This window comes from Perissodus microlepis, chromosome 5 (genome assembly GCF_051167445.1).
Source record: "Perissodus microlepis isolate ML-2025 ecotype Zambia chromosome 5, ASM5116744v1, whole genome shotgun sequence".
Lineage (NCBI taxonomy): Eukaryota > Metazoa > Chordata > Actinopteri > Cichliformes > Cichlidae > Perissodus > Perissodus microlepis.
This window is the reverse complement of record NC_140465.1, coordinates 34,390,215-34,412,304: the sequence shown is the minus strand read 5'-3', so window position 1 is coordinate 34,412,304 and position 22,090 is coordinate 34,390,215. Positions and strand designations below refer to the sequence as shown.

Sequence of the window (22,090 nt, the reverse complement as noted above, 5' to 3'; positions counted from 1 at the left end):
AATTCTGGATCCCTGGAAGCAAAATCTAAAGAAATAAGGGACTAATAGGGTTTAAGACTTGCACAGTATGATTGTAACAGCTGATTATAGCTTTTACTTAAGGAGAACTTGTTTCACCACTTTGAAAAACATTATTAAACATTGTTTAACATGAAACATTGTTTTCTATGCTTGTGGGGCCATTTTTTCTGTAATGTTTTTTACGCTACACTTTATTTTTAATCAAACGCTCTGATTTCCTGTAGGGTCCCTGCCTTGTTTTGTGCCACTCAATTTTAAAAAATAAAATCATTAAAACAAAGACTTTAATAGACTGTTTAATAGCTTTTATTATCCAGTCATTTTAACTCTCCTGCCCACTTGAGATCAGTTTATCAAATTGGGTTGATTTTGACTATGAACTAACAGCGGTTTGATACTCCCACATTGGATCTTCAGACTTGAGCTATCGAGCCTCTTTAATATTCACACCAGCTTGTGCTTGATAAGGATCACACCCGGGGCTCTGAGGTGTTAACCAGCACAGGCAGACAGTTTCTTCTCTGTGAAATAACATGTTGAAAAAAACTTTAAAAAAATAAATAACTCAGTGCATCTTTAACCTCCTAAGACCCGAACTCTTTCACGGCATGCATTTCTAATTTCTCTTTGATATTTGGTCACATCGGGGCCCGATGAATGTAAAAACAGAGAATTACCAGATTTTTTTTAACCTTATTTTTGTTTCTAAGAAAAATGAGAGCCACAAATGAGGATATTTGTTTAAAGTTTTGATAGAACAGCAGCAGTATAATGTCCTCGTAAGTGGATATCAGGCCCTTGTAGAGCAAAATTGAGTATTTTAGTCTAAATAACCCAAAATGTGATGTCCACATATGTGGACGGCAGGTCCTAGGAGGTTAAAGCAATTGTCTCACTTTGTTTAAATTGCTCCCTGCTGTTAACGCGTCCCTATGCACATATATCAGTTTTCACCTTGACCTGGTTTAAAGAGCTTACAATGAATTGAAATCAGCTGCAAACATCTCTCTCTCTTCCTTTACTTTAGGATTTAGCTGGTTTTAACTCTCCATCACCGGGAGAAGTGTCAGCGCGACTGTGATGACAGGGAGAAGAAATGGGAATGAATAACCATGAAGGTGAGACGTGTGTGATTAAATGTGTGATGGATTCCTGTCTGCAGGTGGTGTGGAGACAGCAGGCCTGCAGGATAAATCCCCTCTCAGGTGTGACAAATAGTGCACGATTCTTCTGGTTTCATTGAGGCGGAAGAAGAAGCGAGACGTTTATTTCACTTGAGCAAATGTGAAAACAGTCGAGTAAAAATTTGCATTTGAAAGTAAAAATGTTATTTTAATGCATTTGTGAGACAGACCCATTAAAAGTAATCAAATTATCATAAATCGCTGGAATTAGTTTTGATTAAGCTATATTTGAGTGTTCTCATGTACACAAACGTGTAGTTTTCATTTTGAGCTGATTTGTACTTGTTCTCAGTCACTTCTTGTTATAAATGTCTTAAAAATATGCAAACTCATTGCCTCAGAATAAAATTAAGTAATATCAGGGATGAGTTTTAACTAACGTGTTTATTTTGAGTCTGCAGCACAGAGCTCAGTTACACAAACAGCCTGGTCAAAAAACAATGTCAGCAGTTATTATCCAGTGTTTAATTACTGCAGTGATTAATGTGTTTCAGCTGCCAGCAGGTTATGTAATCCTAACTGCTTCTCATTTCTTAAACAACCACGTAGGAAGACACAGCCCATAGTGGAAAACATGTTACTCTGTTTCATGAGGATCAAATTATTGACCTGCATCAAGCAAAGAAAACAACCAAACAGAAACACTGAAGCAACTACAGCTGGTGAAGAACTGTTCAATGTGTTATTAAAACCTGGAAAGTTAGTGTTAAACCATCATCTCCGAAGAAGAAATTCAGTTGAATAAAAAGCATTTCTACATGTGCGATCTGAAAAGAGCTCAACCTTAAGAAAACTACCGATCGCTGAGGTGAACCAAGAAAAAGGGAGCATAAACACTGAGCAAAGGCCGTGAGTCCAGATTCACCCTGTTGCCCTGTTTTTAGTTTACAGTTACATAAAATGGACACTGAGCCATGCAGTCTGCCTTTACAAACATTTATGAAAGAATGGGTCATTCTGAAGAGTGCACTCAATAGTGTGACACTCTAACAGGATACCACGTTTGCAGAAAGTCAGTTCATGAAATTTCTTCCTTCATAGAGTTTCCATAATCAGCTGTAAGTGGTATTATTGCAAAGTGGATGCATTCAGGAACCACAGCAGGGATTGGCCAGTACGTACTGACCAAACTTCCTCTGACATCATCATCAGCACAAAAACTGCACTGCTGGGTTTCCACAACACAGCAGCTCCTGTAGGTGTGAGGTGTTGGAGGCCCAGTGCGTTTGTTCATATCGTAGAACAAAGTAGAGGACGTGTGCTTAATATTAGGGTAAACAGGAAGTCAGATTCTTCTTTGAACATTAAAAGTTTCACCAGTTCATTGATGAATTCATGTGTACGTTTATGGAAATTTTACAAAGATTCCTAAAAAATAGGATGGATCTGAAGTAACCCATTGACAACTTGAGAAAACCACTTCTGACCATGACTGATAAATAAACTATAAGGCTACATGTTATTAATGTCTAAATGTGAGCCTACGATCAATCCAGTCTTAACCAGAGACACAGAAAATGATTTTTTTTGTAGGTCAAGTCGGGCTCCGTTGGATTATATAACTCCTTTCATATGTGTCATGAATCATATAATATTTAATCTATTTATTCAGTGAGGATAAAGCCGAGTGGAGGTCCAATGAAGACATGAGCACATATCGATGGAGTCCTCTTTCAACACCGTAGAGCTCCGGGAGCTGCGAGGGAGTGGAGCCCGGCGAGGCCCATCTCCGACACCGACTTCAGCACCCTGGACAGCAGCAACGCTGGGCTGCTCCGCCCGGGGCTTTGAGAACGCCTCCTACGAGCAGGATGAGGAGCAGGACCTCCGTCAGCAGGAGCAACAGCCGACGAGTTATCCGCCTTCCACATCAGGAAACAGTAAGGTGAGCGGGGTGGGGTTTGGTGGTTGTGGCAGACATTTGTTTTGGATGTTTTTAAAGCAGTCGCTTAAAACAGTCCTTATGTGACCTCAGCAGATTCGGGTTACAGAGCGAACCCCGTAGCCAAAAGTGATGTAACCTTCCAAATCTAACCTGAGCCAGAAATCCAGCTTCACAGGCATCTCTTTGGAAGATGAACCCTGTGAGAAGAGACAAACACACGCTGGCGTACAGCTGCGGGCCTGGAAAAAGAACTTGTCCAGGGTTTTCTGGCATGTTTGTCTTCAGGAAGCACAAACAGATTTAAGCTTCCTTCTTAATAAATGGCTTTGTACTGATTGCTGTTTAGATGCCTTTGGGGTGACATCACTCTCCCGCCCTGGCTTTTATTTTGTTTGTGCTGTTTGTTAGACTGTCACGACTCCACGGAGCTCATCTGTATCTGTACAGCTTTTACTGACACATGTCGGCGACATTCGTCAGTAACATTTCGTCACGCCGACGCATTTTCTCCTCTTTGATGTGATCTCACTGCTTTCTGTGAACACTGACCTCAGCGCTGTGCTCTGGCTTGTTTATCTCATCCTTCTTTCTTTCTTTCCTTGTTTTTTCTTCTTCTAATTCTTTCCTCCCTCTCCACTTCATTCCTTGCTTCTTTTCTTTCTTTCTCAAATTCTCTTTCTTTTGTCACATCTTTACTTTCTTTTATCTTCATATTCCTTCTTTTCTTTACTCTTTCCATTGTTTCCTCCTTTCCCTACTTCCTTTTTCATTTGACCCTTTTTTCTTTCATTTTTCTTTTTGTCTTCACCTGTCTGTTGTTCCTACCTTCCTTTTTTCCCTTCCTTCTTTCCTCCCTCTCCCACTCTCCCTTTATTCCTTCCTTCTTTCGGTTCCTGCTCCCTTTCCCTCGTTTCTTTCATTCATCCTTAATCTTTGGTCTGTTTCTTCACTTCATTCGCTCCTTCTTTCCTTGTGCTTTTATTAATGATTTTATCTGTTCTGTCTTTTCCTTAACCCCTTCATTCCCACCTTTTTCTGTTCTTATTTCTATGTTTTTCTTTCCTTTATTCTCTTCTTTCCTTGTTTCCTTCCTCCCTTTCTCACTAGCATCATCATCAGGAGATCTCGCCACAGTCATATGATGAGGAGGAAGGCGGTGGTGGAGCAGGTGGAGGTCAGGAGGACGGTCAGGACTTCACTGAATTTCGCCCCGTTGATGACCACTCGGCAGACTATGGCTTCATCTTGGCGCTGGTGTTCCTCGTGAGTGGGATCGTCCTTGTGGTAATCGCCTACACCATCCCACGGGAGCCCAAAGTTGACCCTGACTCAGTTTCGGCGCGACAGATGGAGAAGCTGGAGATGTACTACGCCCAGCTTGGCTCCCACCTGGATAAGTGCATCATCGCGGGCCTGGGCCTGCTGACCCTGGGAGGGATGTTCCTGTCCGTGCTGCTCATGGTGTCCATCTGCCGGGGCGAGATGTACCGACGCAGGGCGGCATTCGTTCGACCCAAGAGGACTTACGGCTCCATCAACCTGAGGATGAAGCAGCTGGCGACTGGAGAGGCGAGGTTAGGTGAGGGCGGGGATGGAGGCGAGGAGGTTTTGGTGGAATGCGCAGAGACGCGGAATAACGTACAGCCAGAGCCGAGCCGGGACTCCAAATCAGTACCGGGACCAAGCAAAAACCCTCCTCCTTCTCTTCCTGCTGCTTCTTCTTCTTCTGCTGCTGCACGTGGAGTCAACTAGCTCCACCCTCTGCCTTCCTCTGCGCGATCCCCCAGGTGCATTATGGGGATGCAGGTCGCCCGTTTGTGCCGAGGGGAGAACCCCATCTTAAGCAAGAGACTTCCTGCCGGAGCTGTTACCCGGCTTGTAGGGATGAACTGAGCTTAAGGGATATTTATTCTGACCAATCACAAGGGATGTATGACTTTACAAAAGAGGGCTCAACTGGGTGGAAGACGAGAGGTAAGCCTGTGGCAATGTGGATAAGAGCACATGTGGACATGAACGGATGCATATCAAAGATTAAAATGAAGATTTTGAATCCTAGTATGTTAATCAGATTCATACAATATAAAGCACATTATGATATAAAGCACCGCAGAAAGTAAGATTAACATTTTATTGTGAAAATTCTTTACTGATGCTGAAAGGAAGTTCGGTAATTAAATCTAGCCATATTTTAAGCCCTAACCAGCAGGTTTACCTTAACACACTCACACTAAATACTCGGCTTGCAATGCTGCTGTGAATAGCACTATAACAGACTTCACAGTAAATTACTGTAAAAGAAAGAGCAACTCGCAGTTATACAAAAAACAGAGGCAACAGTTTTGAAAGCTTGGCGACGTTCACCTCCAGCCATTAATACAGAAGATTAACCGCAGAAAACCCTAAAAAAAGCTTAAAATGTTCAGTTTAAACCTGCATTAAGCAAAATAAGTGACTGATTAAAAAGATGGAACAGAGCTCGCTTGGCTCCTTTTAGCTGCTTGTTTTGTTTTTCTGGCCACACAGACAGATGTGGTTTAATGTTGGGAGGTGGATTCAAGCTGGAAAGGTTCTCAATTCGTTCCATCTGATATTTCTGTGACTTATAATTGACAAATTATAATTGACTTTTTTGTAGTAAAACTGTCTTTGCTTACTTGTAATATAAATTTATTATCATATAATTGCTGGTTTTTGTGCCCACATGATTAATGGGACCTTGTTGGAGTTTGTTTTTGATCTTTTTTAGTTGCTAAAAGCTCCACTGTGTTCCCACTTCATCCCGTTTGATGTTTGCCTTTTTTTCTCTATAATGCCAGCCTGCTGGGGCTGATCAGAGTTGTAGAGTAGCATTATGATTCATTTCTGCTTGTGTTTGTGATTGTTTTTTCCTCCATTATTCCCTCTCTTTATCTTAGTACCTTGTTCTTTTGCTGCTCGTCACTGCCCTGTGGTCGCCAGCTCACCTCTGGCTTTGTCTATCAGGGTTTTGACAAACACCTAAACAAGAAGAAATCTTTTACAAAGCTCAGAAAATCTAAGAGGAGCTGCAGATTTAGCTAATAATGGATCTGACGCTGCAAGCTTTCTTAAATTTTCAGTTAATTTGTTGTAAAGGTGTCGGGTGAAATGCTCAGGTTCAGATGATAAAAAGAACGTTTTTCTTAAAATCACAGATTCATCACAGCTGTTTGTGTCTTTGTTGATATTCTGCCAGCAGATTTTTACTAGAGGCAGAAAAAAACCTCCACGGGGAACTTTTAAGCCATCAAATATTGATTCTCTTATTGGCCTCAAACGTCCAGAATCCATCTGTCTATAACCACACAGCACATGCTGCTGCTGCTTTCTCTCACTGTAAGTACAGAAAATGGCAGCCCAGTGAGAAATACTCCTCTGTGCATTGTCTGGCTTTAACTCACCTGCTTAAAAGCTGATTATGCCCCCTTGTGGTCAGAAATTGCTTAATGCAGCTTTAACGTTTGGCTGGCTGCAGCGAGAGCTAGGAGGTAATGATGAGAGGTGTTAGCCTGGCAGGTGCAAAAGGGATACACGTTACCCAGAAAGCATTGCTCCAGGCGTCAAAGAGCATAGTCGTCTGTAATGATTTCTTTTATTTTCTTATTTTTCTCTTTGACAAACAGTTTCTGAGCGGATCTTGGTTGAAAATCACGGCTGTTTTATCACAGCAGACACTAGATGAAGGGAAAACACAGTTTGTTTGTTGTTGTTTTGTTTTTGTTTGTTTTGTTTTATCACAGAAGCATTTCAAAATCAAAATTTTAAGCCACAATAAGGAGTAATTTAACAGGGGTCACATTCATTTTTGCAAGCGACAGAACCAAAAAAGAAAATGTGTAAAAATCGACTTCTCCAACAAGCCTGTTTTACATAAAAAGTGTCAGTGAATGCAGCATCAACAATAAGTATTGTGTCACATATCTGGTGTCTCGTGCTGCATCATCCAAAACTGTTGCCTCATGGTTACTGATCAGCATTTTCTGTGAGCATCACCTTCCACAGCAGAGACTCCATCAGAGAGGGAAAATTCATCTATAAGCAGCAGCTGCTTCTCCAGAACTTGAAGTCATATTTATATAAAACTACCCTGTGCTACACGCTAGACTTACATAGACTTTATGGTTTGTATCATTTGAAAGTGTGCATGAACTTTTTTAGACTGAGCAGTTTTTATGATCAGTGGTGGACGAACACTTCAGATCTTTACTTAAGTAAAAGTACTAAACACAAGAAAGAAGTCCTGCGTTAACTCGAAGGGGACCTGTTGTAAATCCTTATTTTCTGTCATATATCCTGTTACAATGATGGAAAGTCACAATACTCAGCTTTGGTCTGTATGAAGTCACAAAGAAAGGATATCCTTCATATGGTCTTTTCATTCAGAGAGCACAGAAGCCCCGCCCACCTGCCTTTAAATATATTCTATTTTCAAGGTAACATCCAGTTTAAAATAAGTAAGGATTATTTTGAACTTTAAATCATGCAAAGCTATTTTGGCAGAGAACAAAAATATGAAGCAGGATGTGAGCAGAATTGGCTCCCTTGATAGTAATTGTGCACATTTTGCAAACTTCACGATGATTACAAAGCACAGATCCATTGTTTCGTTTGTACATTTAGACAACCGAGAGTAATGTTGGTGTTAAAGAGAGTGAGTGTTTATTTTATCGAGTAAAAAACTGTAGGAGAAAAAATGCTAATAAAACAATTTAAAGGACATGGGGCAAAAATAATTAACTTCTATAACTTAATGTTTGAGCTCTACTTGTGTTTAATTTATAATGATCCCTATAAACAGGTTCTGTATGAGTATGAAGACATTTTTGGGACAGGAAGCCTTTTGGTTTCTGTTTGTAGTCCAGGCTTTGGATAGATGCGGGTAAACAGTTCATGTAGGGAGGAAATGCAGGATTGCATTTGTCAAAGTATATTAGATAACCATTGTGTAGTATCTTATGACAGTTTTTTATTAATTATAAAAAAATTAAAAATGGAAATCGTGGCCTGGCTGGTACCACAAAATTAGCCATTATACCCAGTGGCTAAGTTATCAGACATCCCAGTTGGTTCCCAGAATTAATTACTTGTGCCTACACAACTTCCATCCATCCATTTATCCATCCATCCATCCCCTTATCCAATTCAGGGGCACAGGGGAGCTGGAGCCGATCCCAGCTGTCATAGGGCAAAAGCCCGGGTACACCCTGGACAGGTCACCAGACTGTTGCTTTATTCTGGTGTTTATCATAATGATAAAAATAATCTTAAAAGTAACTTCAGCTGCCAAAAAATACAGTGCAGAAAAACTAAAGTAAGCGCCACTGAAGGTAAAGTACCTCAGAGTTGTAATTAATTACCTGTATTTAGTTACACTCCACCACTGATTATAATCCGAACGTCTATGAAAGAGTCAAAAGCCTAAAATGGGTAAAAAGCTGATTTCATCTTAAAGAAGAAACATTAAAGTGACTTGTGGATGTTTTTGAGTGGATTGAACCTTTAATGACACCACTTATTTGTATAATATGTACACTGATGTTATTTATGTCATGTAAGGATACGATATGCCTTAACAAGTAAACACCGGCACTGTACATTGTGTATACACTGATATTATTATGCTAACGTATTACGGTCTGTATAGTGAGCCAGTTAGCCAAGGGTAATGTAGCCACACACACACACACACACGCACACACACACATGCACACATTATTGAGTCCAGCTTGCAGTGGCGCACACACTGATACTAATCTCAGCTGTTTTTTGACGTTTTACAGTTTTCTTTCACAAATACTGTAAATATAACCTGCAGACATGCAGGATGTGGAGGACCTTCAGAAACTTCTGCTCCAGAAACACGACGCAGGTATGCAAAATTATAAAAAAAAACAACGAGTCACAGCGAACCAAGTTCTTTCTGTCAGCAGCCACTTCATAAACATCACACAAACTGCTGAGTAACCCTGCGAGGCCTAAACCATCACAGGATCAGAGGTTTGGTCGAATCCTAACAGAAAAAATGACTTTTGGGTTCTCTGTTATTGTTAGGTCTTTACCTCATAGCATAAAGCGCCTTGAGGCAATTATTGTTGTGATTGGTCGCGATATAAATAAAATTGAAATGGAATTGGAAATGTGACTAGTTTGCAAAGTGTGTTAGCAGAATTATTAAACTTTTAATTCGACTGTGAAGATATCAGAGAACGATTTTAAAAAGTGAAAGTCCCATTGTTGATGGCATAGATTTAGGGGTAATTATTAGTGATGATGGCTTTAACGTCACAGACAAACGGTCTTACGGCCGATCAGCTGGTGTGATGGTCGTTTGAGCCTTAAAATGTCAGAAAAAACTAAAATAGATTTTTTTTTTCTCCCACTGACAATAAAAAATGTCCTAGACATATATTTATCACTTTTAAATATCCCTACTATGATCACACTTTGGAAACAAAGAATTTGAGGACATCAACAATGAATATAAATAACTTTATTGTTATTTAACTAACGATAAAATATTTTCTGCTTTCAATGAGTCTTCTGATTATTTTAGTAATAAAACATTTAACATAAGAAAAAAAGGCCAATAAATATACAAAAGCATGAGCCTCAAATATATTGAATCTATCAATACTAACGTAATTATAAACATTGATAGTGTAAGCAATGATTAAAAAGTAAAACAAAGACATAAAGAAATATTTTAACTTTACATGAATTATTATATTTATTAATTACAAACAGCAAATGTTTGATGACACAAATATTCAGACCTGTTAAAGGTTTTTATTTATTTATAGTGTTATTGTTATTTTACCAGGAGCTGCCTGAGACCAGGCTAACGATGAGCAGCGTGTAACCTCATTCGCTCCCCCCCTGCTGAAGTGTCCTTGAGTAAAACAAAACCTGAGATCTTTGCCGCCTTCATGTGAGGGGGCTTCATGGTTAACATCGGGACACACGTGAGGGAACAATCCCCATGTTTTCAGCAGCTGTCGTCCTCCGCTGCTGCTGAAAGCTGCCCTGCTTCCTTCTCACCTCTGCAGTCAGTGTGTGATCACACCAAGCTCACTGTGACAGAGGAGGAGAACTAGAGGCTCACTCAAACTTTACAGGCACGCTTTTAGCAAAACGTGTCTCTGCTGGATTAGTCACGCTGGCTGTGATGGAGGTTCAGAACAAATCTGAGTCATGATGAACTGATCCGACCGACACAGCTGATGCTGTCTGGTGTTGAGAGCAGTAGTCCATTAAAAAACTGCTCCTTCAACAGTAATTTTCTCACTTTCCCAAGCTGCAAACATGTTGGCTGCGAGTACAACCAAAGACACACAAAAGGCTGACATAGCTCTGAAAAATATGAGGTGTTCCAGTAACTGTAAAAGTCAGAAACACCTTTCTCGGGCACCTCTGGACCATTTTCAGCATCTGTTACTTTTACATCACACTCCAGAAGTCCTGAACTTTTCCCTCAGCCAAAAGCAGGTTTTGGAATATTGGAGACGCTCTGTGGGATATATAAGTTCATGATAGTTTGATCACTTACTTACTGCAATAAGATAAAACATGAAAATTAAATGACAAATCAAACTTCTTCTCAAGTTCTTCTGCAATCATCCACGGAGCGCTGCAGCATCCCCACCACTCCTTTCCACAGGATCTGAATCCTGTTTAGCCTCATCGACATTAACAAGAGACATTAATTTAAAATAAAAACCTTTAAAAAAGACAGAAGAAGCAGAAGTGCAAAAATGTCAAAGTCGTTCCAGGTTTTCAGACTCTTTCCTGTTGCACTGGATTCAGAAACAGTAGAAACGCCAACATGGAGATAAAGTTTCAGGCTGAGATGCTTTAGCATCATGCAAGTAGAAGTGAGGATTGCAAAGGTCAAAGTGTCACTTCATTGTCATCGTGCTGCTTTGGAAGCAGGCTGAAGCTTTCCTATTCATGTGTGGATGAAGTAGAGAGGAGTGAAGGAGGGGAGGAGATGTGGGCGAGGCGGTGGGATGCAGCCGAGTCGCCGGGTGACGTGAGGTGATTCTTGAAGAGGCGGATTTTCAGCTTAGCGGGGAAGACGAGGAGTGACTCTGCATGAATACTTTGAATGACACATTGATGTTTCCCCGCTGGCCTCTGGGCAGCCAGAAATAAAAAGACAAGGCTTAAGGTTTTAACAAGGTTGGGGAAAAAACAAGTCTGAACCTGGTTCTCTTTGGGGAAGAAACAGATTAGGCCTGTGGACCCTGCAGGTCCTTGTTAGTGGGGAGAAACAACATCACAGAAGGAACGATTGTTGGTGCTCGGTCACTTCACACAGGTTGGATGCACAGAGCTGGAAGAAAAGGGCTTGAAAGGGTCTTTAGTTCAGTTATGTGGATGGATGCAGTCAGGTGAGGAGGACACGGAAAGAATGAGGATTACACTTCAAAAAGCTCATTCAGATGGGAGGTGGGGGGCATGCATGAGAGTATTTTTTCAAAACTTCAGTCTTAGAGCTCATATTGGTTTGAATTTGATCAACTACATGTGAAAATGTGTGAAAATGGTAGAAAACCAGCAGAAATTCAGAAGTGTAATCTGAGCTGCATTCTCAGTGTGTTTGTAATGTCAGTCGCAGGTTGCACAGAATTCAGAGTCCAAATAACATGTTTCATGCATGAGACAAAGAAAAGACTGCTGTGGATTTTTGTTCTGCCAGATTTTGGTTTTAGGCAAATAAAAATAAATATCTGAGCTGCTGGAAGCTTTGAAAAATGCCAAGTTTAAAACAGATTTGCAGAAACCAAACGAACGCTCTGGCGTTAACCAGAGCTTCTCCTCACATCCCTTAATGCTGGCTAAATTTGTTTGTGCTGTTATCGCTTTCTTTTGACAGCCAAAGTTGTGAGCTCATCAGGAAACTGTCTGCACTGGTTTAAGATCAATTGAGAAGTAGGGTCATTTTCCTCACAGGTTTCTGTGCAATCAAAGTATAGAGGCCGTTGCCCCTGCCGGTCATTAGCAGGAATACAGCTTTGAGGCTCTTCCACACCAGCTTCATTATTCAGACCTGAAAGCGGGCATTATGAAGTCTGTGATGAGGACGTAGGTGAGCTGTTTGTGAATATGCAGATGGAATCAGGAAAGAGTCATGAGTGAGAAACACTCACTGTCTTCGTTTGCTAAAGTGACTCATAGGTCTGCACATATTTATTAGCTGCACTCCTGCCCTGACGGCATTACTACAGCGTCGCTGCACTCACAAAGAGTGAAGAGTGAGGTCACAATTAAATGCACAAATGGATTTTATAATTAAGCAGGTGTAAACAGATGGAGGATGTGAGCGTTTGAAAAGTGTGAAACTATGTTTCTGTGTTTCACTTCCTCTGTGACATCTTTGAATGTCAAGAACTTTGACCGAAGACACGAGAGAAAATCAATCTTTATTCCGCGGGCACCGCCATGACTCGGTTGCCATGGAAATAGTCTATTTATATCAAAGGACTGTTGGTAGAGCAGCTCTCGGATGTCATGAAAAGTCCTTGTGAGGACATGATAGAGGAGACAGTGTCTCAGAGTCTCCTGAAACCTCTGGCTAGGACGAGATGCACACTCAGCCTTTGTGGGAATAAATAAATTACACATTTTCCAAGAATCAGAGCGTTAATTCACTCCAGGCTAAGAGGAGAGTTTAGCTGAGTAGTCAGAACTTTAAATGCACGAGGATAAAACCGACAAAAAACTCTGCTGGGCTAATGAATAAAACATTAGCAGCTAGACTTTCTAAAATTTCCTTTTATTGGCATATGAGACATACTCAGTAGAGTCTAAAAAAATGAATAAAAATGTAATACTCCTTGCACAACAGAGAAAATATGATGATATTAAGTCTCTTTATCTGGTTTTATGGGATATAAACAGAAGGTATAATGTTTCCCTGATTCACTGAGTGCAACTTGAGATATTTTTGCAAAGTTAATAGTTTTGTTTACATATTGGCAAACCAGCACCAAGAAATATTTGCAGAATAAGTTGTTAGCTTTAAGTTTTTTGTTTTGTTCTCATTGATGTAAAGACAAGTACTGGATAAACGTGCCACTGTAGAAATGATACCCTAATTTCATTTCATGGAAGAGAAGGGTTTACCAGCTTGTTTCTGGATTTTAGGTTTTGAAAATTGACCGTGAGCGTTTTGGCCATCACCATGTTGGTCTTTCCGAAGCAAAGGTTGGACGACCTGTAACCTGCATCATAATATTTTTCTGATAATTGCACTAAAATGCTCCAACAAGGTGTTGAGGTCCAGTTCAGTGACTTGAATTTAAGAAGGTGAAGCCAGCACAGCTGACAGCTGCAGGTGTAAGCACGCGAGTCAGTCAAAGCAGCCACATTATGAAGAAAAACATCCACAGAGGCCAAAACAATTTTAGCATCAGGCTGTAAACATTTTATTTCTGCTGTAAAGTCGGAGATTTTAACAGAGTCTGTGGGGACTGACTCACGTTCATAGTCAGCCTCAAATGGACATTCAGAAGAACGGCAGGTTGTTTGTTTGTTTACACATTTGCATTGGTTTCATTTTTCAGCCGCTTGATTGGAAATCAAGGTGATTATGTACAGAAACATTCATGTGTGCTTTAAGAAGTCGCTGCCAATCGACCCACTTTGTTTTTTAACCAAAACAAGGTGTTAAATGTATTTTCTAGTCTCACCTTTTATAGGCTTGAATCAGGAAATGTAAATGAACCTTGTTCAGTCAGGGTCAGTCGCTATATTTATCAGCATGGCTCTGTTCCACACAGACACAGAACAGAGAAGGCATCATTGGCGGTAGAGTTTTACACCGATTAAGTCAGAAAGAGAAAAACAAGTGGGAGGAGGTGGGTTGCAAAGCAGCTTACAGTAGCATTTCAGGTATGGGAAGGTTAAAGCAGCCTGAACAACCCGCCCTTTCTGTGATTTGCTAATTTGCTGTTCAAATCAATTCCAAATTAAAGTCGCCACTCTGCAGTCATCATGAAATGCTTCAGGACTTATTTTTGGGCATTTCCTAAAAATAGCTGTAATTTCAGTGCGCTATGGGACACAAAAAAGGTTAAAACTTTCCCTGGAAGTTGAATTTCTACCATCAGAGTTCTCTCAGAGAGCTCAGGAGTCTTTGGTGCCGGGTGTTTCTCTTTGATAACGCTCCTGGTATCAGCTTAAATATGACGAGGTGAATGCTAGCGGACAGTTATCAGGCACAGTTTGACTTCGCTCTGCTCTATGTTTTTAAAAACATCTGCATGCACCTGCACCCCCCACTTCATCTAGTGCATATCTTTATTTTCCTTTCCACCTCACTATTGAAGTGCAGCACACTCAGGTTGTGTAGTTTAAAGCAGAAATATCAGAGCTAAAACGAACAAAAACAATCTGTTGCACAAAAAGAGAAAAAAACGTCCTCACCCTCCCTCATTTCTCCACACTGAGTGGTCAGAGGTCAAAGTTCAGACACAGCACAGCATTCTCACAGCTGTTTGGGATTCAGAACGATGCTCAAGGACACTTCAGCAGCACACAGGGTTGTGACCCTGATTTGATTCTCATTAATCACAACACGTCCCGGCGCCTCAGAAAAAATCCACGGCAGGTCACTGTGACAACAAGCTCCTGGTTAAAACAGAAATGTAAGCATTCTGAAAGGTCCTTCCTTCTGCAGGCTGCGGCTCGATGTTTCCCTTTATGTACAAATGTGACAAACAACAGTAGCATTTCACTCTGAGACTCAATGAATGTACAAACTAATACTGTAACGCTGGAGCTGGTGCATCGCGGCAGAGTCGCCCAATCTCATGATCTCTGTCGTTCACACGTGAGCCAGTTTGGTGTAAACAGTCACATGACTTCAGTATAAAGTACTTTTTTTTTCTTCTTCTCTGAAACATGCAGAGGTAATAGATGTATATTTAATTAGATAAAGTGATATTTCACACCGGTGGAAAGTTTTTTGGCCGATCTTCAGTGTCAGTCAGCGTCCACGAAGCTGAAATGATAAAGGATTCATATTGTTTTTGCCTGATTTGATGGATCTTTGATTGAGATATATACACATAGGCTTTAAAGTCAGATAACTCCAAGGCATTGTCCTCTAAATAACAAATGAAATGCCTTTATGCTCACGGCATGGTCATGTTTAATCTAAAGAAAGTTCCTATCATGACCAAACCATGAGAATAAAAACATTTTACAAGAGAGTTTAAGTTTGGAGCCTTAAAACAGGGATGTCAAACGTACCAAACAACGAGAGCCAGAACTGGCCCGTCAGAGGTCCAGCCCGGCGTGCTTTGCAGAGAAGAAGGGCTCAAATTTAACTTTTCATTAAGTAAGAATCACAAGACTCCAAACTGTTATTGTCTCCTGAGCCTGAGGTCCTACTGACAAAGGCTTTATCCTCAGGCTGCCACATCCCAATAAAAGTAAAAGAAAAAGCATTAAATAACAGAAAAGTTTGTTTTTTCTTTATAGATGAACCATATCAAATATCATTTGTCTCCATTAAAGAGAAATCAGAAATTATCTGTGATCTAACAGAAGATTTCTCTTTTCTTAAATCAGGAAACAAAGTCTGGGTAATGTCAGTACTTTTTTGTGATTTTATGGATCCATTTCTTATAGTGTGGATTAAAGCCTGAGTGATTAAAGCCTGAGTGGACATGCTGATGGGATTCTTTGAGTTATCACTGCGCTTTTCTCTGAGTTTATTACATTCGAAGAAAAGGAACAGTTTGAAGACTTTTTGGTCCGAGCCTCCTGCGTTCAACTAAAATGAGTTTGACGTTCCTGCTTTAAAAGAAGTAAACATGGAAACCATCTGAGGTCACGTTGCCTCGAATCTCTCACGTGTCAGCAGCAACATTTTCAGACGTTACATAAAAAGCAGAAATAAAAGAGTGAGCGACGCCCCCGAGGCGGCCTCTGTTTACAGCTGACTGTTCAGTAATTTAGATAAAAAAATAAACATTTCTGTCCAAGTGAAATATCGCTTTATGAAAGCAGAATGAAGTGATGCATATTAAGGTCTAAGAAGTGTACAAAAACTATGAAAAATATTATGTGGCCTGAGAAAGAAGTTTTGTGTTTGTCTGTGAATCTTTTGCAATGAATATATGACAATGAAAGTAAAGTTTAGTACAAAATATGACAAAAAAAAATAGAATTTAAAGGGATATATCACTTTGATTTTAAGGTGGAATTTTAGTTACGTTATATTATAAATTAATGGAAACGTTTATAGATTACAGATTATTATAAGTAGCAGAAAGTAAAATAAAAAACCTTCTGTTGATATTTGAGTCTTATAATGATTGTATTACTTGAGAAAAGTGACATAACCCTTTAACCTGAGCGAAAACCAGGGTTACAGAGACTGTTACAGAGCAGGCGGTGTCGAGATAATACTGGTTTATTACTCCAAGTATAAAATAGTCACATTTATTGTTTTATTCATGAATTTAAGAGAACTACATTTATCTCTTCACTCTTGGTGCTAAGTTGCAAATATCTGTGTAAAAATCATCTTAAAGTCGTTTACTTGTTACAAAAGAAGAACAGAGCTCTGTCTTCATGAAAACCTGGTCAAATAAATCTCGATATTACTCGACTCAGTAGCTCCTCCTGTATTTTCTGTGAACTTTACTTATCAGAAGGCCAGATGCATAAAAGTTGCACAATCAGACTGTTCTGGATTGAGCACTCAGCTTTCTTTGAGCAAACTTTGCAGCACCACCATTTCTTTTCTCTTATCTTTCAGAGTTGATGGTCTCATTACAGTTTTCATTAGATGTTTCTTAGTGAGATCAACAAATTGCTGTTCTTCATTGGTGTTTACTTACCTGCCAAAATAACTCGAGAATTTACAGAGAATTTAAATGCAAAGGTTGAATTACGGAAGCGCCTACAGTTAAAGACCAGAGTGCAAATTATGCTTGTGTACATGCATGCAATTTCACAGTAATTAAGACTTTAGAGAGCGGGACCATGCATGCACAGAGCTTTATAAGCTGTGTACAGACACAGATTTTGTCACAGACTTTTATGAATGTGGCTCAGGAATCTGTTTGCTGTTTTCCTTTTCTCTAGTTTCTCCAGTTTGTGGAAATTCAGAAACAGCAGGAAATCATCCTTTTATGATGCTTGTTTTCCCTTTAACTTCAACCAGGGGTCATTAAGAGGGAGCCATTCGAATTACAGGGTAGTTATGATGCTTTAGTTGCCCCCAAAACAGGCCTGAGCTCCTGATAAAGCAACCATCTTCAACAAGATCAGGATAATTAAAGGCTGGTTTTATTTGTAACAGCATTCATGTGATGTATTCTGTGTGAACCTGGTGTCTCACAAATGTTTCTCAGTGTTTCCTTTTTAACTTTAGTCCTACATAAAATGCTGCTAACTGTTGTATGTTTTTCCAAGTTTGAATCCTTGCAAAGGATCGTTACTGCAGGTAACTGTAGAGGATTCAGATGCTCTTTAAAATATACATCAGCTTCTTTCTGTCTAAAGAGGAAGTTTTAAGGACTTTGTATGATTTTTACAAGAAACCAAACCTCAGTCCCACAAAGAGTGAAGAGGATTTCCTTACATTTGTTTTTTTTTTAAAATTTCATCCAATAATAAATATTAGATTGCATATTTGCTGATATTATCGTCCCGCCTAAGAACAATCTAAATTGCTCGAGCTGCACAGACACCTGGTTTGCTCACTGATGTATTTAATGAAGAGCACAGAGGATTTTGTACAGTCTCAAACCGAGTTATGTTGTTAAAGCTCTACCATGACCAGTGTTTATTAGTGAGAGTTGTTCATTACCATTTTATAAATCTTAAAAATTCTGAAATCCTGATTCACGACTTTCTGTGAATGCGTTTGAATGTAACAGTTTCAAATGTAACTGATTTCAGTAAATATATTCTCACTCCAGCGATAACTACAAATATATCTGCCATCTCCTGTTTTTGCTCTTCACTTGGTTTTAAAAGACGCTGCGTTGTGCGCTTCAGGAGGCCAGTGAATCTGCATGTTATTAATGTGTGACGCTCTAAAGGTCCGATGCCTTGTTCCTGTACATACTGAAGAGCCATGTCCTGTATGTAACGACGATGCTGGTTTTTAAGTCTGATTTTGTTAACGTGACCAATAAAATTGCTGTTGTTTTTAATGCAGGGTGCTGCTCTCTGTGTTTATTTAGCAGTTCAACTTCTGCTGGACCTTATTTGCATTTCATCAGGTTCAGAGGTGAGAAAAACATCCTGCAGATTAAGCTCCCACGCTGTGGCAGCAGTGCAACCTGGTGTTACTGCACAATCAGAGGGAGGCTTCCTCTGTCTCCTGGTTAAACTTGGAAAACTCTTTCCAACTTCAATTCAACTTATTTAAATCAAACATAACAGCAACCTTACACACTGGTGAGTATCAGATATAGACTGTATGTGAAAGATGGATGAAGCCACCATGACGCATCCACACGGTTTGTGAAATCCTGTCTTGGATGTTTTGTCAGTTACTATCACATAGTTCTGAAATCAGACCTGATGAGGGCTTGAGCTGTCCCTGAGTAAGAGTAAACCCCACTTTCTACTCGTCTTTTACTTTAAGACCATGATTTGCTAAATTTGCATGATTGCATTCAATAGGATAGAACAGAAGAAACGATAGGAAAATCTGAAAAGCCATGTCCTGCTGACCATCAGAAAGAATCTCAGTTTAAGGCAGCTATGCACCAGCTTCACTTTTCTAACCTGGAAGCTGTGGCCAAGGCACCGGCATGCTGTTTAATAGTCACAGATTAATAAAATCCCCAAATTTTACTGACTAAAACTGAGGTATGAGATGAATGAGCTGAGGTGAAGCCTGGCAGACAGCTATCAGCTACAGCTGCCTGTGTGAGCATGTGCAGTGCAAACGTTCAAGTCCTTATAAAATTCAAATGTGTGGCTCCTGTTAAGAATGTCAAAATAAAATAATTGTGACTCATACAGTTGTCAGGTAGTTAGAAAATAGGTATAGACACTGAAGCACTTTTATGAACCTGATTATTTCTGCTGTAGGGTTCGATGTTTTGAGTTTGCTGGGACTGACCTGCTTTTACAGCCAGCCTCCAGTGGCCTCCTCTGCAGTTTCTGTTTCTCCATCTTGGCTTAACTTTACACCTTTGAAGGTTGCAGCTTTTTAAAGACCCACACATCATCATCATCATCATAGTATAAACAGTATCACAAATGGTGGAGGCTTCACATCAGCTCTCTGGGAAAAGCTGCAAAAAATATTTTTTGTTAATCATTACTCATCTCACAAAAGGATATGATATCATGCAGATAAACCCTGGCTATATAAAAACAAAATAGAAGGCCTTAGGGGAACCAGTTTAAACTCAAATTGTGTTATTGTTGTAAAGCTATGCAATCAACATCTACACTGTAATGGTAAGTAAGCAATAGGAGCTTAACTGAAACGCCTGCAGATCTAACCACTGCAGTGGTTTTCATATTTAAACTCCGCCCTTCAAGTGTCCGAGTGTCCCGGCTGAGCTGGTTGTGACTTATTTTTAGATTTTTAAAAACTGACTTTGCTCTTTAGCATTAAATTCTATGTTCTAGTCTGTCTCCAGGACTCTGTCTCATTGTTATTACTGTCAGTCTTTAAACTGAGTTCTTTTTTCTTAAAGCTGCATGATGTCTTTTTTTGTCTCCTCTTGTTTTTGTTTCTTGTCCCTTTTATTATTTCTCTGTTTGTTAAGTGTTCCTGCTCTGGAGTCAGATAAATCCCCAGTCAGCATGACTCATAAATGTCACAGATTACTGTTTTCCACAAGACAAAATGAGAATCTTGCCTATCTTTCTACCCACACAGGAGCATTAGTAAAGACCCCCTGACGATCTAAAGGTAAGTATGCCTCACACAGAACCTCTCATTAAATTTAATAGGAGAAACATCAGATGAATCTGACTGAGCTGTGTTTTGATTTTCAGACACTGATTTATGTCCCTGTCACTCCCACTCACTCTTTTTTTTTACTGTCCTCTTCTGGCTTCCATTTACATACTAACAAAGCAAAACATAAAGGCTGTTTATGTGGTGTTAAACTAAAACTATAACTTTTAAAATATCCTGAAATAAATGGAAACAGACTGTTCTTTTTATGAATTTTAAAGAGGAGGAAGTCAAAGCATGGAGGAAACTGTGTGCTGACAACATCTTAGAGCAACATACCTCACAGTCCAAACTCTAATGAGCTCAAATGGGTAAACTCAGTTTTATATTTTAAAAGAACAGCATGCAGCCATGCCTGTGTTGGCTTTTCCAAGTCAGTTGAGTGCTTAGCTAGCTTGGTTAGCGTGATGTTTCCACAAACAACATGGATACAATGCACACACGAGAGCTGCTAATTAGTGCTGAATGAGTGCTGCACAAACACACACACAAATACTCATCAGTACTCGAGCACAAACTTCTTCTTGATGTGTGAGAACATTTACCTCTGAAAGCATCAGAGAATTTCTTTAAAAATACCCCAAATGCACAAACATCAAACGAAATCCAGTTCAGGGACTCCAAGCAGTGAACGTGAGGACACTCAGACCCCTAATTTTAAACCTAAATAAAATATAATACACCTCACATTTGTTTTGAAGAGAGAAACAATCCTTTGATCTCAAAATTATTTTTGTAGCTGGCAGCTGTAAACAACAACAACAACAAGGGCTGCTGCTGTGATTTTGGATATTTAAACATGGGTATGACTCACTTTTAGTGACAGCCTCACGTGGTCATTAGAGGAGCTGCAGTTTGTTTGAGCAAGTTTTGGTCCACAAAAAATCTGCATGAAGCTAGAAACATATTTGGGCCTCATAATGATTATTATGTTCTCTACTTATGAATAAGAGAAAACCCTAATACTGTGTGGAGTCCCCCAAAGATCAGTCCTTGAGCCTCTGTTGTCTTTGCATGCTTTCTTTAAAGGAAAATCATTCAAGAATACAAGGCCACTTATCAAAGCTATGCTAACGACACCCAGATTCATTTGGCTGTCTCACAAACGACTTTGATCCTGGCCTGAAAAACTGGAAGTCTGGATGCAACACAATTTCCTTCAATTAAAGAGAGACATGTTTAAAACAAAGATGCACAGTTGCAACTTGAATCTACAGCCTGAATCCATGTGATAAATGTTAGCGTGATCAAAGTTTCACTGACCATAGTAGGGCTGTAACCAAATCATTTTACTCTTTCTGGCATCATTGTATTATACTCAATTGTATATAGCATTTGTATTCTATTTTATTCTATTGTGTACAGTTGTGTACAGTATCTTATTCTTATCTTATTCCAGTGGGGGTTTTTTCTTCTAATTTTTCTATGTAACTCTGCACTGTCCACTTTCTGCTGTAACAAAACAAATTTCCCACGTGTGGGACCAATAAAGGTTATCTTATCTCATCTTTTTGTCATCTCAGACAGATACACGTTCCAGTGCGATCCCAGCAGGAAGCTTATTCATGCCTTTATTTATTAAAAAAACACGACCATTGGATAGTTACAGTTAGTTCAAAATACTGCTACAAGAATTTTAAGGAAAACCAGGAGTGACATCACTGTGATTCTCTGCTCCCTGTGTTTGTTTCCAGAATTGAATAAAAAATATTCCTTACTGCCAGGGTTATTTAGAATAACAAAATATCCAAAATATTAATCAGTTCATCCAGGGCTGCTGGGCAAAAGGTAGGGTACACCATGCACAGGTGACCTGTCTATCACATAGAGACACAGGGAGCCACGTGTGATGAGAAATGAGCCTTGTGTGGTTCTAGAGCCACTGGTCTTCATCAGCTTTTCACCTTACATGTTAGCCATGAATCATTTTCTTTACAGGCCTTTTTTCTCTTCAAGAAACCAGCACTGTAAGAAAAAGTTGGTCCACAAACTTCCTCTTTAGCTCTGTATTGTTCATTAGTTTCAGCTCAA

At 39.7% G+C, this 22,090-nt stretch overlaps 1 protein-coding gene across 4 annotated transcripts in view; it reads left to right on the top strand.

Moving 5' to 3' along the window:
• Positions 1–18,287, top strand: part of tmem74b (transmembrane protein 74B) — a 19,943-nt gene extending 1,656 nt beyond the window's left edge. For 3 of the 4 annotated variants that reach the window (XM_084929562.1, XM_084929563.1, XM_084929564.1), the window contains exons 2-4: positions 1,049–1,139; positions 2,818–3,090; positions 4,198–18,287. In XM_084929562.1, the coding sequence (XP_084785688.1) occupies positions 2,866–3,090; positions 4,198–4,842 (870 nt within the window). In that variant the 5' untranslated portion in view covers positions 1,049–1,139; positions 2,818–2,865 and the 3' untranslated portion in view covers positions 4,843–18,287. The remainder of the gene's footprint in view (positions 1–1,048; positions 1,140–2,817; positions 3,091–4,197) is intronic. The other variant, XR_014800314.1, reaches the window with a different exon arrangement.
• The last annotated feature ends 3,803 nt before the right edge of the window (positions 18,288–22,090 follow it).